Source organism: Gavia stellata, chromosome 22, assembly GCF_030936135.1.
Source record: "Gavia stellata isolate bGavSte3 chromosome 22, bGavSte3.hap2, whole genome shotgun sequence".
Lineage (NCBI taxonomy): Eukaryota > Metazoa > Chordata > Aves > Gaviiformes > Gaviidae > Gavia > Gavia stellata.
This window is the reverse complement of record NC_082615.1, coordinates 14,347,956-14,360,420: the sequence shown is the minus strand read 5'-3', so window position 1 is coordinate 14,360,420 and position 12,465 is coordinate 14,347,956. Positions and strand designations below refer to the sequence as shown.

The 12,465-nt window shown below is 43.3% G+C and overlaps 2 protein-coding genes across 2 annotated transcripts in view; one reads left to right on the top strand and one right to left on the bottom strand.

Annotated features, from left to right (window-relative positions):
• Nucleotides 1-38: 38 nt before the first annotated feature.
• On the top strand, nucleotides 39-1,611 carry CENPX (centromere protein X). The gene is made up of 5 exons (XM_059828039.1): nucleotides 39-77; nucleotides 156-207; nucleotides 280-333; nucleotides 685-773; nucleotides 909-1,611. The coding sequence occupies exons 1-5, from the start codon at nucleotides 39-41 to the stop codon at nucleotides 921-923; spliced, it is 249 nt and encodes an 82-aa protein (XP_059684022.1). The 3' UTR covers nucleotides 924-1,611.
• Nucleotides 1,612-4,043: 2,432 nt separating this feature from the next.
• ASPSCR1 (ASPSCR1 tether for SLC2A4, UBX domain containing) overlaps nucleotides 4,044-12,465 on the bottom strand; it is a 49,237-nt gene continuing 40,815 nt past the window's right edge. Inside the window, exons 13-16 of the mRNA XM_059828038.1 lie at nucleotides 7,374-7,425; nucleotides 6,584-6,653; nucleotides 6,061-6,248; nucleotides 4,044-4,725 (exon numbers count right to left, since the gene is read on the bottom strand). Coding sequence (XP_059684021.1) covers nucleotides 4,712-4,725; nucleotides 6,061-6,248; nucleotides 6,584-6,653; nucleotides 7,374-7,425 — 324 coding nt within the window. The 3' untranslated portion in view covers nucleotides 4,044-4,711. The remainder of the gene's footprint in view (nucleotides 4,726-6,060; nucleotides 6,249-6,583; nucleotides 6,654-7,373; nucleotides 7,426-12,465) is intronic.

Genomic DNA, 12,465 nt, shown 5'->3' with positions numbered 1-12,465 from the left:
GCGCTTCCGGGAGGCGGGGGCCGGCAGCGCGCGGCGCCATGGAAGAGCGGGGCGGCCGCGCCGGCGGCTTCAGGAAGGTGCGGCGGGCCCGGGCGGGGGCTCGGCCCCGGGCTGCCCCCGCCCCGCCCCGCTCATCCGCTCTCCTCTCCGCGCAGGAGACGGTGGACCGGCTGCTCCGCCTCCACTTCCGGGACGGGAGGACTCGAGGTACCGGGGCGGCGGGCGGGCCCGGGCGGGGCGGGCCGGGCCCCCGCCTTCCTAAGCACTTTGTCGTTGCAGTTAACGGCGACGCGCAGCAGCTGATGGCGGAGATGCTGAAGGTCTTCGTCCGAGGTGAGTGCGCAGCGCCTGCCCCCGGTGCCGGGCTCGGGGTCAGCCTCAACCGTGACGGGGGCCCGTTACCGGCCCGAGGGCTCTCCCCGGCCCGGCCCCGCCCCACCGCGGAAGGGCACCCCCGTCTCCTCTCCCAGCACCTGCTCAGGCTTCGGCTCAGCCCGCCGAGCTCCAGCTCCGCTGCCGCCTCAACACGGAGCGAGCGGCTGCGCCTCCTCTGCGACCCCGCTCCCGCTCCCCCGGGCACCACCTCTTCCTCCCGGAAAACCAGCCCCTGCCGCCTCACGGGGGCCCCACGCGGCACACCTCCGAGACCCCCCCAACAACTCCTTCCTTACGCTGCTACTGCAGAAGCAGCGGCACGAGCGGCACGGCAGGCTCAGGCAGAGGACCTGGAGAAAGTGGATATTGAGCACGTGGAGAAAGTGCTGCCACAGCTGGTATGTAAGTGTAGAAGCTGAACTGCACTTGAACAGTGTAAGGATGTGGGCTGAAGCAGCTTAATCCTCTTCCTTTTGGGAGATGCTCAGGGACCCAGCAGCTGTGCTGAGTGGCTTGCTGCTCTCTCCTTACAGCTTCTAGATTTCTAGAGGCCTCATGAAGCACATATGGCCTGTCGGCAGAAGATCCTGACCTCACAGGGAACATCTGGCTTGGAGTCTAGCTCGAGGAAGAACAGTCTCAACTTTTTCTTTCTCGGCCATTTTGCTTCTGTTTCCCCTCTCCTTTACCAAGTGTGACAAAGCCCTAGGCAACGATGCTGTCAGATGCTGGTTTTGAACAGAGGCTGCCACACACTTGTTTTGGTCAGCTAAGTGTGTAACTGGTTTCCATCTTGCTGCCTTACTCCTTTAACAGCAGCCCATACTTCATAGCACGGTAAGATGCTGCGGCTTTCTCAGCTAATGTGAGAAACAGGTGCTGCTTCACAGAGATGCATGGAAAGACTTAATGGCTGGAAATGTCGTCCAAACTTCAGCCTCTCGTCGCCTCAGCAGGCAGCTGTGGCAGAAACTTTAGGTCCAGCTCCAAGCCTGTCTAATGAATAGGTTGTTAACAGGAGCTCAGTCACAGGCTCTTGCCAAAAGCAGGTAACTGATCTTTATTTTATAAATAAACAGTGTCTGTCCCTCACTACCTTCCAGTATTTCTCCAGGGCTGTGACATCAAAGAATGCTTGGAACCTTTTAACCATTTGATATTCTCCTCAGAAGCTGCTTCCCCTCTGCTATAAATTTGTTCTCACAAAGAAACATCAATAAATTAAAACTGAGTCACCCTCCCCTGTGTAGGCTCTTTGCTGCAATTAATCATCGAAAGTCAAGTTGCTTCAAAGACTTGCAAAGTTTCCCCCTCACCCACCCTCTTCTCTAAATCTTTGTAGGACGAAAGGAAAAAGGACAGAATAACAAACAGCATGTGTGAGAATCCCACATCCTGGGACAGCCTGGCCCCTGGGACAGCAGGGGGGCCGGGGGAAGCTGTGAAATAAGAAACCTTACACATGTAGGCAGGACCCCCACAACTGAACTGGCTTTGCTGGAAAATATATAGCTGACTGCACGAAAAGCAGCTGACACCAGTGTGTCTTAAGGACTGCACACTCACTGTTGTTGGCTATCTGTAGTCTTTATGATTAGTAATAGCGAGCGATTTTTTTCCCATTGACAGCTGTAGCAAGCAGAGGCTCAGTAGGTGACTGTACTCTTTCAGCCAAGAGCTATCAAGATCATCACTCAGGACACCAGCCACTTGGAAACTTCAACTTATACGTGTTCCTTCTGATGACAGTACCAGCTTAAGCAGCGCCCCATCCCTCTGCGCTGCAACCTCTGCCAAGATAACTGTTTGTGCAGCTGTACAATGAAACCAATGAAGGAACTGACCTAGTTCAGCCTTCAGCCTCACAACCATATGGTAGAAAAAGGCAACAGCAAAAATATGCAAGCAATACTACCTTTGAATGCCCCAAAACCCCAGGGATGAGTTCAGCTACTATAGTAGAAGTGATACTGAAACAAATCCACCTCATTGGGTATCTGCATGTACTGTTCTGTGGCAGGATAGGAATCCTTGCAGCAACTACCTTAGTGAAGAGCCTGCAAGTTTTAAGTATCAGGGCATCCTGTCCCTCTTAAAGAATGGACAAGCATGGGCAGAACTGACTGAGGTAATGCACACAGTTAGCAGTAGGAAGCCTGTTAAATCCTCACCCCTGTACTTAACCCATGAAACTGCCCCAGTAATAATGATATTGCTGCTTGTGTCCCTAAACTTTTCCTTCTGTTTTCCCCTATCAGGTACTTGCAGGCGTTATAGTGCTAGTTCTTTGTCAAAACTGGTGGAATCAAAATAGCTAAGCCAATCAGTACTATTTGGTGTTGCCTGTGCTTTTCAAAAAACAAGACCAGCACATTTGAAAGCACACTACAACTTCCTACCAACCAGACTGCTTCTGTTTATTCTAACCCTGCGAATCAAGAACACCAGCACAAGTATATCATCACCTATCATTAGCTATGGCTGTTAGTTGGCCCCTGATATATCCTGCATAAATTCAGCAAAGCAGCTCTAGCCACAGTCTACCTCTGAAGTCAGTGAAATGAGTAAGCCTGACATAGCACCTGAACCAAGATACAGACAGTCCTATGGAGTGTAGGCTCAGTCTGCACTTAATCCACTGAAGTAATAAATTTTAAACATTATTTTAGTATTTTTTGTTTTGCTGTAGTATGTCTTTTATAGCCTGTCAAGTGCCAGAAGGGCTTGCTTTCCACAGGAACAATTTAGAGCAGCAGCTGTACAGTGCTCCTGCATTCCCCACTGCCAGTGGCTGCACACATTCCCTGTTTATGTTTGGGTGTCATATAAGAAATCAATCAACATTTTGCTAAAGCATTCTGCTCCCTCCACTTTGAGTCTCCTTTTTCCTAGTCCACCTTTCTTTTATGCCTCCCCTCCCTCTGAGTTTCTTCAAAGCATCTGGGAGCATTTGGAAGTAATTAGACCTGAAGGGAAATGTTGGCCAGGCTGGGAGACAATGACAAGTGCCAGGAACCCTGGGTGCCCTTTCTAGCCACTTTGAAGTTCATTCAGATGGTAGAAAGCTCCGTTTTGCTTTGTTGAAAAAAAGTGGGAGGAAAGGAATGAGGCATGACAGGCCCATTGAAAAGGGAACAGGTTCCTGTGAACTGACAGAGAAACTGAGTACTGGGGGAAGAAAGATCTTATCAAAGAGACCGACAAAAAGGCCTCCTATGGCCACTCTGCTTTATTACATCTACAAATTGTGCAGATGCACACTTAGTTCAGGGAACAATTGTCTATACAGGGAAAATGGAAAAAACATATTATTACCGTAACACGGAACCCCAGCTGTCCAATAGGAATCACTGATCCATTGAGAGGACTTCAAATAAAATACAGCACCATGGCTACTGTGGCACTACAGAATTCAGCTCCTGTATAAGCGCAATTCTAACCAACAATATTCATCCCTGTACAACATCTGCAGGAGGCAAAGATCTGGACTACTGCTTCCCTCTGTACACTAACTGCACTGCAGAGAACAGCTACTCTGCTGTGGAAACATTCGGACCATAGAAGTCCATAGATCGAAGGTCATGTGAAGAGACCCTTTTACTGGATGGTTTTTTTCCTCATTGTAACTACTGATTTTAATTGTATGTAGTGAAAATAAAACACAGAGCTTGGGGCAGAAAAAAACTCCACGTGTATTCCATTAACAGATACCTGTGTTCTTTGTTAACAAGATTCTGGCAACTGAAAACAATAAAGTGCAGCGGACCAAGAGGTTCACAGCAAAAGCCTATTTGAACTATTTTAAGTGATCTGAGTGGTTCCTCTTCACTCACTTTCCAGCAATCTATGCCCAGAATTATCAGCAGCACTAAACCCATCCAGCAAGAAGCAGAGAGAAGTCTTGTTCTAGGCAGCACTTAACTATAGGTAAAACTGAACCAGATTGTATCTTGCTGCTAGGATTCAGGCAGCTAGACTCCAGTTATCTCTGAAGGTAGAGCTAGGAAGATTTGAATTTAAAAACATGAATAGAAACAAAGTCCTTAACAGAACGTCTATAGGAATTACTTCCCCCTTAATTCTCTATTCATATTATTTGCATGCAAGAAACCTTAAATTTAACCTCTAACTTTGCTTCTGTAGTCACAAAGACCATAAACAGGCCTTACACTCCTCCAAAAGGTGAAACTGGCACCTGAAATAGCAATTTTCTATTTATAACTAATATTTATATGGATTAGATCTGTCCAGGGCCACCAGTAATTTCTTACACATTCTAAGTTCATCAGGAAAGAGGCACAGCTGACTGCTCACTGATCCAGCAGCCCAGAATGTTTCATCTCTTCCCACCTACAAAATAAACATAAGAGCATTAAAACACTTAATTTGCACTGTAATGCAAATGACGTGCAAAACACTTAATTTGCACTGTATCATTTCTCAATAACATGACCTGGTTGCTGAGGGCTCTATACACTGCTGTGCTCAGGCAACAGCTGGGTAGCATGTAGGAGCACTTAGGGAGATGGAATGGTGAATACATCGTAACTGTCGGAGCGGGGAACTTCATGCTACGCATTATTAACATGCATGTTAGAGCATGTTATTAATCCTTCATACCAGCTGTTAATGGGTAACCTGCACAGGTAGGTGAGATGTTATATTGTACTTTATCCAGATAATCTTTACTCGGGAAAGAAACTTCTGCTCTTAAGTGGAATGCTTCAAGCATACTGGAAACAGGAAACAGTAAAGATACTGTTTCCCACATGACCTGCATCAGTACCCCAGTACCAGTCTAAAACAGACCAGCCACAGCAGGGAAGCACACAGTACCTTCCAGAATCAAATACTAAAATTCTCATTCAGGAAGTTAACATTTGGCATTATTAGCCAGGGAATTCCATCTAATTCTTCCTAGTTTTATTGCCGTTAAGGGGGTTGATTGACCGTCCTTTTTTTTTTTTTTTTTTTTCTTTCTTCCCCCTCCTCTCCTCCTCTTCTCTTTTCCACTGCATCAAACAGTGAATATTGCCAACTGTTTAATTCAGGAATCCTTCTTCTAGTTACTTCATATTTTGTATAATTTCTCATATAAAACCACACATAAGCTATTGTTTCTGCGGCTAAAAACAAGGTTGCAGTTTTCTGATCAGGATAAACCAAGAAAAAATTCATAATGGAAACTTGGTTGCAATCTTAACTACGGAAAACCACTACTGTTTTGCAGTGAAGATTAAAAACAGAAAGGCCAACTCAAAAAAACTCAGGAGAAAGGAAAGTACTAAACCAGACTATACCAGCAAAGGAAAAATAACAACAGAGGTTTAACAGATGACACGGGCCCTTGGTATGTCAAGTATCATGCCTATTAGTATTTGAACTACATTAGCATAGTGAAGAACTCAACGCATTTAGCTCGGAACATAGTTAAGAGTGCTGCAAGCATATGAATTAGACATCAGACTCAACACTGCCTAGAGCCTGCATTCAGATAAACCTCAGCCTTCACTGGAGAAGTAAGTCACAAACTGATTTGTAATTGAGAAGCACTGAACCAAATGTCTGCGAGCCTGATCTTGACATCTTCAAGAATATCGTCAACATCCAACACGTTTGGCACAGAGGAGCCTGCCTTTCTGGGGAGTTCAGAATGAGAAGAGCTCTCCTCTGATTTCATGATACCTGGCAGCTTCAGCCATTTGGGTATTTTCCCAGGGGCCCTTCTCAACACCTGTGGAGCCTCATGCACGCTTGTTGGTTCTGGCTGCTCATTGGTCTTTTTGTCACTTCCCACTTCTGGTTCAGACAGGGATGGAACTGTTGATTCTAAAGATGACGAAGCAGAAGGAACTAATGATTTGGACAAACATCTGAGGAAGAAAATAAGGAAGTAGAATTAAGCTTCATTTTTTCATAATAGCCCCTTGTACCACCACCACCTTTAAACTTTTAAAGTCGGATTGAAAAGGCTCTTCTTTTTCATGATAAAAGCCCTAGGATTTACTTGATTTAGTCACTGAAATCCTACTTTGCAAAGAAGGACTCGCAAAGCTATGAAGTCAAGTATGACAGTTATGACTGTTTCAGGAGAAAATGAAGTCCTAATATCTTCAGAGCACATTTCTTTGTAGTAAGATGGGCTTGTTTCATGCTTCCCATCCCTGAAATACTCACCCATTTGCAATTCTATTCAGTCCCAACGTACCTGGCTACTAATAAATCAGCTGCAGAAGGGGAAACTGCAGAGCTCAGCAGGTCCGACTTCAGGTAACAATCTGTTTAAAAATTAAACCCAAACACTTGTTTGGTAGCATAGAGACATCAATCACCACAGAATCATGTAGTTCTCAGCTCAGCAAATACCTGCTGTATACTATAGTAAATCTTCATCACCTTCCCCCAACTGACACAGAACATTTTTAAACTATGACACTTTCTTTCACAACTCAAGGTGCCCTTTTTCATCATTCAAACCTCAAGATCTTGACAATTTCTTTCAGTGCTCACTGCATCTCAAACTCTTCTGTGAAGCCAAAGCATGCTTATTCTCTGGGAGAAACGAGATTCTAAGCATAAACAGAGGTGTCGAAGAATCACAAGATTCAGATCTGTTCTCCCATCTCCAGCCAGTCCACTACAATAGGAGGTCTGTAGAAGCGTTTCATAGTCATTAGTCTAGTTAACATTTTGAACAATGGAACTTCCTTCTACAGAGTCGCTCCTCTATCACTCTTGTCCCCATAGTAGTCAATGGCTACTCCAGAGCCTAATAAATCTCATAAGAAAGGTACTATGTTTACATTTGTGTGCAAGCTAACTGACCAAGCTAGCTCTGAAGAGCTTCAGCCATTTGGAATGGGTACATTTACCAGCATTCTTGAGGACTGCATTATCTTTTGTCAGAACAACTCTGAACCTGAACGTAAGGATGTAATTCTTCTGGGTCTACTATAGGAGCTATGCAGTCAGCTGAAGAAGAGAGGAAATTAACTTACCTCTGCACTCCTCAGATCCAAAATGAATGACAGCAGTTGGAAAGAGTTTAGCCTGCAGCAAAAGGGGAAAAGAAGAGATCACTGATTGCAGATGCTTTTGCAGTTCACTGTGAATATTAGAGACAGGTTAGACAGCTACGGACAAATTCACAGAGTTTAAGCTGAGGTCACTGAACCATCTATAATTCAGAGTAGAGCACACAGCACTCAGAGTAAGACATGAAGCAAAATTCTATGATCTGTTCTACTATACACAGATGATGAGACCTGTACAGCAAGTGCTCACTGCGCTGATGACCTGCCATTTGTTTTCCTCTGTCCTCCTATCTCAGGCCTTTATATTTAACCCACATTCTCCACGGCTGAGCAGATAACGCGAATATGATTAAGAATCTTCCGAGACCTGAGAGGCTGATAGTAAGAGAAGGAAAATCCAGCTATGCCCTCAGAAATCTATTCTAGATTATTCTATTACATTTATACCCTGTCTCTAGCTGGAATTTGTCTAGCTTCAACAGCTTTCCGGGATGCAGTCTATCCTTTCATAAATCCAGCCTGAATTCCTAGTTCCTACTTGTCACAATAATTGCCATATTCAAACATTTTCTTCATACGGTTAGCTCATTATGTGACCTAGATAACTGCAGGACTACCTTTTTCACGTCTGCGCTTCTCAGTCTGATGATCATTAGTTCATCTGCAAGTGTTATTAATGATTATCTACCTCCAAACCAGATAAAAATAATTAACAGAGTGTGGCCAGAACTAATTCCAGCAAAACACCAGCATAAGTGACCTATGTTTTCCAACAATTCCTCTGACTATTGAGTCAGTCAAATCATAATTCATTTAGTGTGTGCTTTAATCACACTGTGTGGCACTCCTTAACAAAAACCCCACATATAGGTCATGAAGCACTGAATCAAGTGAAAGCAAGTTAAAGTATGTAAATTTATTGAGTCTGTGATCTCCTAAGTACTGTCTCCATATAGAAAGACATACGATAAAAGGACAGTGCCACAGTGCCCTGGCTGACCACATCAGTGGAAAGGTGGGAGACACTGCTTGTCTCAACTGGGAATGGCCCCAGAAAGGTATGCACCACGTTACCTTGCATCTTATCTTTTTGCCTACCTCTTCACTGCTCCACAACAAGAAGCAATTATTGGTCAAATGCATACACAAAAAACGCATTAAACAGAGTTCCCATTAGCTCATAATCTAAGAGAACAAACTCTTCCTTCTGCAGCCCAGAAGTGCAATAAATCCAGAGACAGCTTTTGCCACTCTACCATTAACTACCACTCCACGGAGAAGAAACACTCTCTGCAGGGGGGGGGAAAAAAAAAAAAAAAAAAAGGGAAGGGGGTGGGGGTGGAGAGAAGTGGAAATGTCTACAATTCTAGTCAGCATGTCTGTTTCCTAGTTTAATCTGTTTGTAAATTTACCACACTGCTTTTACACTTTGGTTTCCCCCATTTTAAGGTGTATACCCATCACACAGGAAAAATGAGATAGCAACTGATGTCCCTCTATTTACTCAGATGTAATGCACCAGATAGTACCCGTCTGGTTGCAGTTCACTTGTTTTTCTCTAATTTTAAATAGCAACAAATCAAAATGATGACGCTTCTGATAACTTACATTGACAGTGGCCATTCTCACCATCTTTTCCTTTCATTGCTTTACACTTAGTCTTTTATGTCATGGCTAAAGAGCTTTATTCAACTACCTCTGCATAAATATATACTGAATAAAATTCTGTGCAAAATATGAATTATGTTCAACGTACTAACATGTTAAATGACATTATACTGTTGAGAAGTAATTTGTCAGTAGCTCAAGTGATGACCTACTAAACGAATAATTGTAAACATAAAAGAAATTATTTTCAACTAGCTCTAAGTAATATACAGAATCAGATTCAAGCCAATAAGAAACAGTGATCGCAATGCAATAAACATAAGAAATGAGAACGTATGAACAATTAATGCAAACACCGTATTTTAGAAAGACAGTTAACAAAATTAAGCATGCTGAATAAAGACCTGGAAGTCAGAGGAAATGGAAGCAAAATCCTTAGCTATTGAATCCTTAGCTGTTGAATAAACTTTACTTGGAAAAATGGAGTCTTAGAAATGCTGTGCAGCCCTAACTAAAAAAAGCAAGCAGAGAAGCAAGCATTAAAGCAAACTAACAAATGTTGTAATTTACCTATAAATAAAAATATAACAAAGATCTTTCAACTTCAGTAGCTAATACTTCTAAGGTCAATAATAAGGAATGAAGCAGCAAAATGGGTGTAGGGAAGGAAATTCAGAGAGCTAAAATACAATTGAAGGATTAAAACAACAAAAAGTTACAGCAAGAAGTTCAGATAAAGAAAGTCCCTAAAATAATTGGTTGGGCCACCAATTATTATGATTAAGAAATCCAATTAAAGAAGAGAATTTCAATTACTTTTCTGGATCAGTTTCATCATCAGGGAGACTTGGAGGAAAGTAACTTTGTTCTCTATCTGTAACGAACTACAACTTGGGTAAGACTGAGCAGTTAAAAGGGCAGAAATCTCCTGCAACGTCATTGCCACCACATAATCACTGAATGGTTGAGGTTGGAAAGAACATCTGAAGATCGTCTAGTCCAAGTCTCCCTGCTCTGAGCAGGGTCAGCTAGAGCAGGTTTATCAGCACCATGATGTCCAGTTGGGTTCTGAATATCAACAACGATGGAGACTCCACAACCTGCTCAGGCAACCTGTTCCAGTGCTAAACCACCCTTTCAGTGGCTTTGGGGTTTTTTTGTTTGTTTGTTTGGGTTCCCCCCCCCTCTTTTATTTCAATGGAAGTTACTGTAATTTTTGTCCATTTCCTCTTGTCGTTTTACTGGGCACCACTGAGAAAAGTCTGGCCCATCTTTCTTGCTGTTTCCCATCACATTTATTATACACATTGACAAGACACCCCCAGAGCCTTCTCTTTTCCAGGCTTAACAACGCCAACTCTCTCTGCCTCTCCCTGTATGTCAGATGCATCAGTCCCTTAATTATCTTCTGGTCCTTCGCTAGGCACCAGAGAAACTGCAGAACTGGACTCACAGTCCCACTGCTTAAACCAAGGAATCACAAAAGCAACTGCAGGCAAGTGAGGAGGGTACCTACCTATGAAGCTTGCTCTGCCACTTACAGTGATTATAGTATGACACCACACCCTCAAAGACACTGAAGCAGTAGAAAAACTGCTGCTGGAACTGAGTGACACATTAAAAAGCACTACATCACCATGTCCAGATGGTACATCCAAGTGTTCAAGGACTGCAGAGCCAGAGATTTAAAATTACTAAGCTTCACACTAAAAACATACACTGCTGCAAGCACAGGCTTGTATTTTTAAAAGGGTTTGAAGGTGATGTGCAGAAGATTAATACGATATGGTGTAATCAGCTGTACCAGTAAGGATTCTGAAAGAAAAATATCTTATTACCGGAATTAACATGTCAGTGTAATACTACATAAAGAAAAACTAGCTGAAACAATTATTTTAAGCTTTCAGCAGGCGTTATACTAAGAGACAGGTAAAGAAACCAAATCATCATAGTGTAAAAGAGGTAAGTACTGTCATAGTCAGAAACTGTACAGAAAATGTTCATTAATGGTCTACATTTACCCTGGCAAAACAATAAAACAATCTCTCACCTTGACCCAATAAATAAATAAATAGATAAAAGCAAGCAACTGCCCCTCTTCGTATCATCAATGCATATTTTGGAACTGTGCAGGGCAGGCTGCCTGCTCTCGAGTTTTCCTGAACCTCTGTTGCCACCAACAGCACAGTCAGGATACTGGAATGACAGTCCTTGGACCTGATCCAGCACAGCAATTACCAGAACTCAAAAGAACCCTTATCTTCACGGGGGAGTCTGTGGATTGCTACCTAATACAGAGACTAATAAAACTGTATTAACTGGAGGCAAAATGAAACAGCTTCACCTATCTTCCTGACTACAAACTTCAAATGAGTATATGGTATTACAATTTTTTTTTTTACATTAATCCAAAGGCTGTAGGAGACTTTCACATACAGTATGGCCTACATCATGTTAGACTGAAGCAGGAGACATTCATCAGTCTGCTCCAAGTCTCTGCCCCTCCTAAAGTGGTCAAGCATCTTCACATCCTTGAACTGACATTTTAGCAGAAATCATTATTTATTAGGTCTTTTAACATTTCATTCCTCAATCAACAGGGCCTAAGGTTGCCTGCTCCAGTCACAAAGACGGCTCTCCATAAACTTTTTTAATTAAAATGTACCAGACATGGTTTAGAAACCCCAGAGAAAACTCTTGCAAGAGCTTTGATGTTTCCGTTGCATTCGTCTGAAGGGATCCCTCTATTTAGGAAATGGGTGCCTTAAAAAGGCCCCCCCAAACACACAAACACTCAAGCCCTTTTACACACAACATCCTTTTCATGCCAGCTGCAAGTTGGAAAATGAGGTTTTTGTAGTGTGTTAGTGTTGGAATTTTTTAATAACCTCCCCTCTCTTTTTTTCCCCTCCCAACCAATTATCTTGGTAAATAATTAACATTTTGAAGGAGATAAGTAAGCACAGCATCTCAGAGCTCAAAGCCCTTTAGTTCAAAGCCCTGCCCTTTTCTCTTCATTTCCCTGCTGCCACCACCAAAACTTCCTTGTCAATCAAGCTCTGGGCACACACATCAAAGCTTCATGTGGGAATGGCCCCAAGGGGTCAGAGAAAATTCATGGCAGGGCCTGCATGAGGCACAAAGAGAAAAAGAGAGGGAGAAACACAGACCGAGAGCTAGACAGACACACTCAACCACGCAAACACACAGACAGAACGTGCCCCAATGTAAACCTCTACCCTATTTACTCACAGATTCACAAAAAACCATAGAACTAAGTTTCAGGATCCACCTCCACAAACATTTCCCACGGCTGGCAAAACATCGGTCCAAATGTTGCAGTTCAAAAACTTTTAATTGAAAGAAACTTAAAGGAACCAGGCAGCAGTTCACAAGTATACAGAATGCAACCTCCTTCCCATGGCTCATTTCCCTGCATCCCTATCCT

Coding starts and splice junctions, on each gene's coding strand:
- CENPX (XM_059828039.1), top strand. CDS start 39: ATGGAAGAGCGGGGCGGCCGCGCCGGCGGCTTCAGGAAG. Junction 208..279: donor CCGGGACGGGAGGACTCGAG/GTACCGGGGCGG, acceptor TTGTCGTTGCAG/TTAACGGCGACGCGCAGCAG. Junction 334..684: donor GCTGAAGGTCTTCGTCCGAG/GTGAGTGCGCAG, acceptor CTGCTACTGCAG/AAGCAGCGGCACGAGCGGCA.